The sequence below is a fragment of the Saccopteryx leptura genome, chromosome 1 (assembly GCF_036850995.1).
Source record: "Saccopteryx leptura isolate mSacLep1 chromosome 1, mSacLep1_pri_phased_curated, whole genome shotgun sequence".
NCBI classification, from domain to species: Eukaryota; Metazoa; Chordata; class Mammalia; order Chiroptera; family Emballonuridae; genus Saccopteryx; species Saccopteryx leptura.
Genome location: NC_089503.1, coordinates 270,167,404 through 270,177,218, shown reverse-complemented (window position 1 = coordinate 270,177,218; position 9,815 = coordinate 270,167,404). Strand labels below are relative to the sequence as shown.

The following is a 9,815-nucleotide window of genomic DNA, read 5'->3' as shown; positions in this document are numbered from 1 at the left end:
GACAATGATGGACATACATGCATGCGCTCACCACGTGAATACACATATGTGCTTGTACATAGCACACATGCACACATTACATGCACATACCTATGCGTGCATACACATCACACATGCACACATACAATTAAAAGTTAGTTTTTTATTTTACTCTTTTTATTTGGGAGGCTGTATCTGAATTAGGAAGAAGGCTAGAAGACAGGGAGACCTTGGGCAGGAGCCCAGAGCTCCTTCCCCAGCACAAAGCTGCGGCCCCTGACCACCACCGTATTGGTCCCAGAAGCAAGGGAGACTGACATCTTTGAGAAATGTGTCTGTCTCAAAAGTAAAGCACCAGCCAGGCAGCTTCAAAACTTAGAGGGTGTGGCCACAGCTACACCTACCCCTCTTTCTGCTTTCCAGGGCCTCAGCCCAGCCAGCTGCCTGGGCAGAAACCCTTGGCAGGATGCAGACCCATTCCAAACTTGTGGGAGGAAGACAAGCAGCCAACGCGCTGGGACCCAGAGTTCCTAGGTGGGAGGAGGCGTAGCCTACAGCTGCCTTGCCTTCGCTAGGGCAAAGGTGATGAGAAAGGAGTCCCATTGGCTGTTGCAGGGAGTAGGGACAGCACTGTACCCCCAAAGCCTAGACCAACACCCCTGGGCGTCACACCTGGCCTGCTGCAGGGAGCAGGGAGGAGGCCAGGCATTCTATCCACAGCCTTGGTTCTGAGGTGCTGGCCAGGTCCCAGAGAGACTAGGAAGGAAGAACTGGGCACCTGAGCCAGAGCAGCTCAAGGTAGCTCTGTATCAGGTGGGAGGTGGAAAGCAGTGCTCAAGCCACAGTCCAGCCCACCCCTCGGGGTTTACTGATCAGAGCTGGGAATTCTTGTGGTTGCCAGGCCCGTCACACACACACACCCCTTACCCCCCGGACAGAGAGAGGCTCAGGTTGGAAAGGGCAGTGATATAGAGCAGACCGTGCCCTTCCCTCTCCTGCCCCTCACAAGGGGGAGGGCGGCCAACCGAGGAGGAGGAGGAGGAGGAGGAGGAGGAGGAGGAGGAGGAGGAGGAGGAGGAGGAGGAGGAGGAGGAGGAGGAGGAGAAAGGGAAGGAGGGGGAGAAAGAAGAGGAGAGGGAAGAGGGGGCAGGTAGTGCTCTGCGTGCAGCGTACAGTCTCCAGCGTTATCCTGAGTCCTACCCGGTGCTTGGCATGAAGGGAAGATTGAGAGCACTGGGGGCGGGGTCTCAGATCCACACAGTGGTCTTCCCTTCCCTGCTGCTGGCGCTGCCCTTTTCGGAACCCGCTCTGGGCTTGGCACCCGACTGGCCCTGGCCCCCGCCCGTGCCCTTTGATGTGGCACTGCCTGACCCAGAAGCGGACGCGCCAGCCCTCCGGGGCCCACGGGTGGCCGCGAGGAGGCTGGGGCAGGGCGGGCGGTCCTGGTCCCCGAGCGCTTGCCCGTCCCGCAGGGCCCGCAACGCCAGGCTGGCCAGGTCTTCTTGGTCGTGGGCGCGCGCGCGTTCCGCCGCTCGCACCACCAGGCTGTAGTCGGGCGGGCAGGCCAGGCCCGCGGGTGCGGCGGGGAGCAGGCAGGGAGGCGGGCGCTGCGCGTGGTTGGGAGCAGTGGGTGCAGGGCGACGTGCGCGCACCGCGTCCTGCGCGCTACCCAGACCCAGGTGTGCCATCTCGCAGAGGTTGAGCAGCAGGCAGAGGCAGCTGACCACGTACATGATTAGCAGGAAGACCGTCTTCTCCGTGGGCCGTGACACGAAGCAGTCGACAACGTGGGGACAGGGCTGGCGGCTGCATGGGAAGTAAGGCGGCACCTCGAAGCCATACAGAAGGTACTGGCCCACGAGAAAGGCCACCTCGAAGGCAGCCCGCGCCACCAACTGGGCCACGTACACGCGCATCAGGCCCTCGCGCTGGATTCGCCGCCGCCCGTCGTGTGGTTCACTGGGGCCTGGCGTCCCCGCAGCCTTGGCGTCCCCACCAGCGCCCTTGACTGCGCTCACATCCTCCATCTCGTCTTCCTCGCCCAGGCGCTCAGCTGCCCCCTGCTCTTCATCGTCCTCGCCCAGGCCCAGCATGTGGTCCTCCTCGCCCAGGTCGATGGGCTCGGGCCAGCTGGGGTGGGACGGCGGGGACAGTGGTAGGGGCGCGGGAGGCGCGCGGGGCCCGGGGCTGCGGCGCGAGACACGGCGGCGCTCGTACTGCGCGGCGCGGGCTAGGCGGTGCACAGCATACCCAAGATACATGACGGAAGGCGTGGAGATGACCACGATCTGGAAGACCCAGAAGCGCACGTGGGATAAAGGCGCGAAGGCGTCGTAGCAGACATTGTCGCAGCCCGGCTGTCTGGTGTTACACGTGAACTTTGCTTGCTCGTCCGAGTAGATGGACTCGCCTCCCACAGCAGTGAGCACGATGCGGAAGACCACCAGCACTGTGAGCCACACCTTGCCCACGAACGTGGAGTGGTGGTGGATCTCCTCCAGCAGCCGGGTCAAGAAGCTCCAGCTCATGTTGGTCATAGGGGCGGGGGGCGGGACCTGTGGGCCACAGGAGAGCTCAACCCTGGGTAGGGGATGTGAAGGAGCAGAAGGGGGGAGAATAAAGATCAACAAAGGGCCAGTAGGAACGCTGGGACAGGGGTATGGGGCAGGGATCCTGGCACCTGAAGCCAGGGCTCCAGAAGGGCCCTCAGTCACCTTCCACTGAAAGAACAGCCCCTCCAGGAACGCAGCTCCCACCCTAGACCCTAACTCTGTCTGTGGGGTGCATACACGGAGAGCTTGGACTTGGGTGGGCCAAGGACTGAGCCCAGGCGGACAGAAGACAGGCTGCCTTGCTCCAGTTGACCACTTATCCCCGCCACCTCAGACTTGATCCCAGATCCCTGTGGCCTGGAGTGCCTGGTGCCAGCCACTCATGCTCTCCCCTAACCCCACAGGTAAACCTGACCCTGTGCAAGCCCTGCCCATCCTTTAACAATGGGGACACCAGCTTAGGCCCTGAGAGCCACAGGGAGTCAACTGGATGAGACAACTTAGTGGAGTCAACAGGCAATCAGAGGCCAGCACCACTCAAAGTCTGGGGACTGCATGGTCTCAGGCCACATGGAGTCCTGCTTGGAGCATGGGGTGAGGGGCTCCAGTTTGTCCAGCCCTCTAGTGCCTCACCCAGTCCAATTCCCCCATTGCACACACACCCTGCAGCTTCATGGGCTCCTAGGCCCCCCAGCAGTGCGGCCCTCCCCACTCCATACCCTGCACAGGGGCTCTGGTCCCTCTGCCTCTGCATAGGACCCACAGGCTCCTGTATGCCCTCCCTCTGGTCCAGCTGCACCAGAAGCTGCCGTCCGACTCTCCAGGCTGCGCCTCCCTCTCATGGGCACCCTCATGTCCTCTGCAAGCACAGCGGGAAGTCTTAGCCAGGTAGTGAGGTCAGACATCTTTCATGGGTGGAATCGTGTCCATCCAGGCAAAAGTGACCATAAGGCACCTGTGACAGAGTTAGCCATGGGCCACACACACTACATCCCAGACCAGTGCCCTTTCCAGACCAGCTGACCCTTGTGTGGGCCTGTGCCCAAGAGAAGGGGCTCTTTGAGCAAGGCCATACAACGCCACCCCCTGTGCCTCCAGGGAGGCAGGGAGGGGCTGCACCTCCAACACCCACCTTCCATACTCCACAGCTAAGGCTAGTACCTGCTCCTGGATAGTTGGAGGAAGGAGACCCCTGAGTGCCTGAAGCTTCTGGCCCCTTCCCTCCTGGAACAGGCCTGGGAGACAGTATGGGCAAGTGTGGGATGGAGAAGCAGAAAGGAGCCCTCTTTATGCAGCTGGGCCTCTCTCCTGAGGGGGAGGAGGAGGGAGGAAAGAGGGGTAGCCAGGGTTCCTGGGGAAGTGACCCCACTTCCTCACATTTGTGTGCACGGTCCATCTCAGAGCTACACATATGCAGTGTAAACACAGATGCACACTCACGCATTCACTCAGACACATGCATGCGAGGTGTACACCCAAACTCAGACATGCTTGTACACTCACATATGTGTACACATATAAACAAATACACTCGTGCAATTACCTGAAACACACACTCAGATACATGTACGATGAACTCACAGACATGCATACTCAAGTATGCACACTCTTATAAACACAGGCACACATCACCCCACACACACATGCAGTCAGACATGTGTACACAGACATGCACACTCAGATGTGCACATACACAGACACTCAGACTAATGCAGACCCGGCCCTCCAGGGCCACCTTCTCCTTGACTCTGCCTCAGGGACACTGTTGAAGTGTCCTCAGGCCTGAGGCTGGCTGTTCTTCCTCGGTGCCAGCCTTCACTCTCCTCCAGGACCTGTTCCAACCGTGACTTGACACATCATAGGAGGTTGAGGCCTACACTACCCCTGCGGGAACCCAGAAAGGGGATGGCAGAGCAGCCCCAACTTTTTCCCTTTCCCCTCAGAGATGGGGGCAGTCTCAGGGTGCAGGCAGACCTGACCTGTGCTTTGGGGTTCAGTGTAAATAACTGGTTCTCTGGGGGACAACTTTGTACCATGTTTGGCAGTTCCCATGGTAGAAATGCTTTCCCCATGCCCTTGACCAACCCAGGAGATGTGGCAGGGGGCTCAAGACCAGCTCTTGCTGGGCACAGGTCAGACTTTTCCCTGGAGGGCTCACTAGGTGCAGTCAGGACCAGAGAGAACAGATGTGTGAGGATGAGAGTGGCCCTGTGGGCGGTCAGCTAAAGGGCCATCCTGGGCAGCAGGAGGGGCAAAGAGTAAACCTTCTCTCTCTGTTCTTTCAGCACCATGCAGGAGCTCAGACAGTCTCTGGGCAGGGGGTAAAGGCTGTGGCTTTTCAGACCGGGTGCAAGGCCATGTGCTTGTACATGTGTGTGCAGGGTCTGTGTCACACATGCAGTCAAGGTGCAGTCATTCCACAGTTGAGGGGTTGACCCCACTTGGGTCTGATCTGGACAACCACGTGCCCTGGTCTCAGTGAAATGCATGGGGGTCCTCGAATTCACACATGGTTCAGCAACTTAAGAAATGTGCCTGCTGGCCGTGGCCGGTTGGCTCAGCGGTAGAGCGTCGGCCTGGTATGCAGGGGACCCGGGTTCGATTCCCAGCCAGGGCACATAGGAGAGGCGCCCATTTGCTTCTCCACCCCCCCTCCTTCCTCTCTGTCTCTCTCTTCCCCTCCCGCAGCCAAGGCTCCATTGGAGCAAGGATGGCCCGGGCGCTGGGGATGGCTCCTTGGCCTCTGCCCCAGGCGCTGGAGTGGCTCTGGTTGCGGCAGAGCGACGCCCCGGAGGGGCAGAGCATCGCCCCCTGGTGGGCAGAGCGTTGCCCCTGGTGGGCGTGCCGGGTGGATCCCGGTCGGGCGCTTGCAGGAGTCTGTCTGACTGTCTCTCCCCGTTTCCAGCTTTGGAAAAATGCAAAAAAAAAAAGAAAAAAAGAAATGTGCCTGCTGCATCTAGTGGTGCCAGAGTAAAGAAATGCTAGCAGGGACCCACCCCACCCCCAACACTGCCAGGAGTTCACAGAAGGAATTCCTGTGTGTGTCCAAGTCCAGATTAACTTGGGCAATAGAGTGAATAAAATAGTAATATAAGATTGGGTTATAGGTTATTACCAAGGTATAAAATAAACAAGTCCTACTGATACAAGTAATTGAATAAATAACTAAATGGGGAGAAGAAAATTCTAAATAGTTTTTGCAGCCACTATGCCCTCCAGGAGGGGAGTCGTCCACCTCCCTATTCCTCAGGGGTGGCTACCCAGAGCTCCCCTACCAGAGCATGCAGCAGGAGGGGAGAGAGGAACCTGGAAGTATTCCTTCAGGTGGGCACCAGCAGTGAAAAACCGGGTTAGAGCATGGGCTGTGCTATAATGTGAGGAGGAGAGCACTGCTCCTGTTACCTTCCTCGTAAAACCTCAGCCCAGATGACGGTGAGACAACAGGAGACAAGGTCCAGGAGGGGATCCTACGCCAGACCTGATCATCAACACAACCAACGACATCAGGCAAGGGGCTCTGAGAGGCCGAGGGGTCCAAGATATGCATGCTACATGGGACCCCAGGGTGAAGTGAGGACCACATGCCTCATAGGGGAATTGGGGCAGCAAAGGTCTTGGGAAAACTAAAGAATCCAAGGGAAGTGTGGGCTGTGGTTTGGACAGCATATCATTATTGGTGCATTGACTGTGACAAGTGTGACATGGAGAATGGGTGTGGGAGCTCACATGAGAACTCTTCCTGGTCTCTATAATTTCTCTGTAAAGCATATGCTGTAAAATAAAAACCTTAATTGAAATAATCCCTGCCTGGCCCTGGCCAGTTGGCTCAGTGGTAGAGCATTGGCCCAGCGTGTGGAAGTCCTAGGTTCGATTCCTGATCAGGGCACATAGGAGAAATGACCATCTGCTTCTCCACCCCTCCCTCTTCTCTATCTCTCTCTCCCTCCTGCAGCCATGACTTGAATGGTTCAAGCAGGTTGGCCCCGGGCACTGAGGATGACTTCATGGCCTTCACCTCAGGCATTAAAATAGCTCAGTTACTGAGCAATGGACCAGCAGGCCACAGGTGGGCAGAGCATCCCCTGGTAGGGGGCTTGCCGGGTGGATCCGAGTTGAGGCGCATGTGGGAGTCTGTCTCTCTGCCTCCTCACCTCTCAATAATAAAAAAAGAAAAAGAATTCTTGCGCTATCATTCCAAGCCCCTTTCCCCACATTTCTCCCTTGGCCGGCATGTATGTCTGTCTGGAGGCTATAAGCTCAAAGTAGGGATTTTGGCTGGTGACCTGTCCTGGTTTCAGGGGGCCTGTCAGTGCTGCTGGGAGGCTGCAGCCAGCAGGGGCTCAGCTGGGCCACTGGGGAGGGGGTTGCCGGCCCTTCAGGGATCCAGGTACTGGGGGTTGTCTGGGACCTTTGTTCACAGAGAATATCACCAAAGCACATGTAGGTAAGGGCTGCTCAGGGATCCAGGATGAGGTTTCGGGGGGTACCTGGGCACCTCTCAGGGGTCAGGGTCTGGGAGGTGACAGATCTTGAATAGTCAGCAAGGGTGTTGCGAGGGAGAGATGACTGCTCAGCCAGGATGGCACGAACAGGGACTCCCCATGATGACCAGTCATCTCCTCCCAGACCCTGGAGGGTGGCCCCTGTGGGCCTCAGTGGGTGTCAGGATGTTCTATCCTGGGGAAAGCTGGCCTGCTACTCCCAGTCCAGACCCAGAGGAGGTCTGCAGGGTTTGGAGCTGGGCTCTCTCTGCTTCAAATACCCCATTCTGACGTATGAACAAAGGTCCTGGGGGTTGGAAGGAGGGCACGCACAGCTGAGAGCCAGGCCATCCTGCAGTACAGCATGCCATGACCTGACCAGCAATTTCCTTCCCATGCCTGGCCAGACTTCCTCCCAGCACCGCTCAGGGCCATGCAGATGGGACTTCCTCTGCTGAGGTGAGGCTGTGGGTAGGGTCCTAGTGCTCAGCTCACCATGCCCCACCACACAGCAAGGAAGCCCTGACCTGGGAACCTTGGGGCACTGAAACAAGGAGTCTCAGGCAGTGTTTTCCTCTCCCTGAGGATATAGGGACCCTGCATGTACCTGGCTCTGACAGCCCTAATCCACAGGTAAGCACCCAAGAGAAACTCAAGGTAGATCTGTCCTGTGTAGCTGAGGACTTAGTTGGAGCCCAAAGCATGCCTGCACCTACCACCTTCTGAAGGGTCCTGGGGGTATAGGCCTTGCTCAGGCCTGGTGCTGCACGCCCACCTTCCATCAGGACCTTAGTACTCGTCCCAGGTCTTGCTTTGTCAACTCTGCAGTGATTCCATGGGGTTCTGTCTTTCCACGCCCTCCCTAGGACACTTCACTCCTGTCCTGGAGAACTTCTACAATTGTACTGCAGTTCAAATGCATACTACAGCCACCCCTGCCCCCAGCAGTCCATGGAGGGTTATAAACCCTGACAGATTGGGTCCAAGGGAGCCCATGCTCTCAAACCCCTCATTCTTACAGGGTCCTTATGGACGGCCTCGTCCATGTCTTGACTCTGACTCACACACGTGTGCACACTCACATGCACCCGCCTTCCCTTCTGGTAAGCTCCCTCCATGACAGGAAGGTTAGTCCCCCCACCCTGTGTTCAGCAAATGCAGAGGAGTGAAGACACACCTGAGCTCTGGGAAGGGTGGGTACATCTGAGGCAGACTCCATTCCCTCCCAGGGCTATGACAGTGCAGGTAGCTGGGCTACGAGGGACCCCAAGGGAGCAGAGAACCGCCGAAGCCCTGGGGCCCCTCTTCACTGTAGCTGAAACTGGGAAGTGAGGGGGAGTTCTTCCTGAAAAGGTGGAGGTGTGGTGGGGGTGAGCCTGGGGAGTGACTCATGGTGGTAACTGTGCACCCTCTAGATTTCCCTAGGCACTGGTAGCCCAAGGCAGAATGCAGAGCCCCCACCCACCTCTGCATGGTACCCACACTCCACTCCTAACCCTTACCTCCACTTCCCAAACTGCCCTGGGTAAAGCTGTAGCAGCCAGCATGCTGCCACTATTCCCAGTGAGAAGCATACCTCATTCCTTTTCCTCTGCTCTCCCTAACTCCTACAATGTCCACCTGCTCCTCTAACAACCCAGCACACAACAGACCCGAGCAGGTGTAGGTAGCCCTGTCCTGTGCAGCAGCCCTGACCACTCCTCCACCAGCCGCTGATACTTGCTGGGCCCTCTGCCCACTTCCACTCACCATCCTTCCCTGGCAACTCAAACAACTTACATCTGTAGCACACTGTGGGGCCTCTCCTAGAGGATATGGGTCTGTTCTACTAACTGCTGACTCCTGGGGTCCAGACCTTGAGGACCTGGGACCCACTAAGACAGAAGGGAAGAAAGCCCCAGAGGCTGGCTGACGATGGGACTGGAGGTATTGAGGGTAGAGAGTTGTAACCCCAGCTTGACTGTTTATGTATAGGGGAGGGGCTCCCAGATTTCCCCCAGGCCGGAACAAACTGAGGCCCCAAACTCTGGAAAAACTGTAGCTGTCTGATGGGCTGGCCAGTTCCACACAGTATGAGGGGACCCTGCTGTGGGGGGAGGTGCCGGGCACACACCACCCCTCCCCTCCCCCTCCCCAACTGGCCTAAGCAGCACAGCTCTGCCTCCCCCCACCCACAGGTTTTGTGACATCAGAAGACACTGCTGGTCAGGACATATCCATGAACTTGAGAGACCCCCAGAATGAAAAGACAACTAGCCAGGCCCAGCACCTGTCACCTCCTGGGATGGCCATTTCAGAAGCCACACAAGGCCTGAAACCCCAGCCAAGAAGGAATGGTGATACTGCTCAGCCCCAAAAGGCACCCCATACCTGGTCCCCTGGACAGCACCCTACCTACCTTTTTCAAGTCACAAAATGCAAGTCCCTCTGAGCCCTTCCACCTGCTGAACGGTCAGACACTGGCCTCCAAGGGTGTGCAGCTGGCAGAGTCCCGTGCCCGACCCAGGGCTACCTCTCACCACCAAGCACAATGCAAGGGGAGGGTTTTCAAGGGCCCCATTGTTCCCCCCAAGGCCCAGGGTCTGAATCCCTGATTGTCCCTGGAGCTGTATGGGGCCAAGAGAAGGGGCCTCCTCAGACTGCACAGTGGGTTGGGAGGCAGCTTGGCTTCGCCTCACCTTTGCTGGGGCCTGTCCAGTGCCCCTTTGCTCACTGCTGTGTCCAGGCCCAACTCCCTCCAGGCTTCTTCCATGTATCTGGGTGTACAATGCCCAGCCTCCCTATTTCTGCCTGGGCTCCCTGC

The 9,815-nt window shown here is 57.8% G+C and overlaps 1 protein-coding gene across 1 annotated transcript; it reads right to left on the bottom strand.

Annotated features, from left to right (window-relative positions):
• Nucleotides 1–1,121: 1,121 nt before the first annotated feature.
• Nucleotides 1,122–9,500, bottom strand: GJC2 (gap junction protein gamma 2). Its single transcript, XM_066352998.1, has 2 exons — nt 9,411–9,500; nt 1,122–2,559 (listed from the first exon to the last, which is right to left on the bottom strand). The coding sequence occupies exon 2, from the start codon at nt 2,514–2,516 to the stop codon at nt 1,227–1,229; it is 1,290 nt and encodes a 429-aa protein (XP_066209095.1). The 5' UTR covers nt 2,517–2,559; nt 9,411–9,500; the 3' UTR covers nt 1,122–1,226.
• Nucleotides 9,501–9,815: the final 315 nt, after the last annotated feature.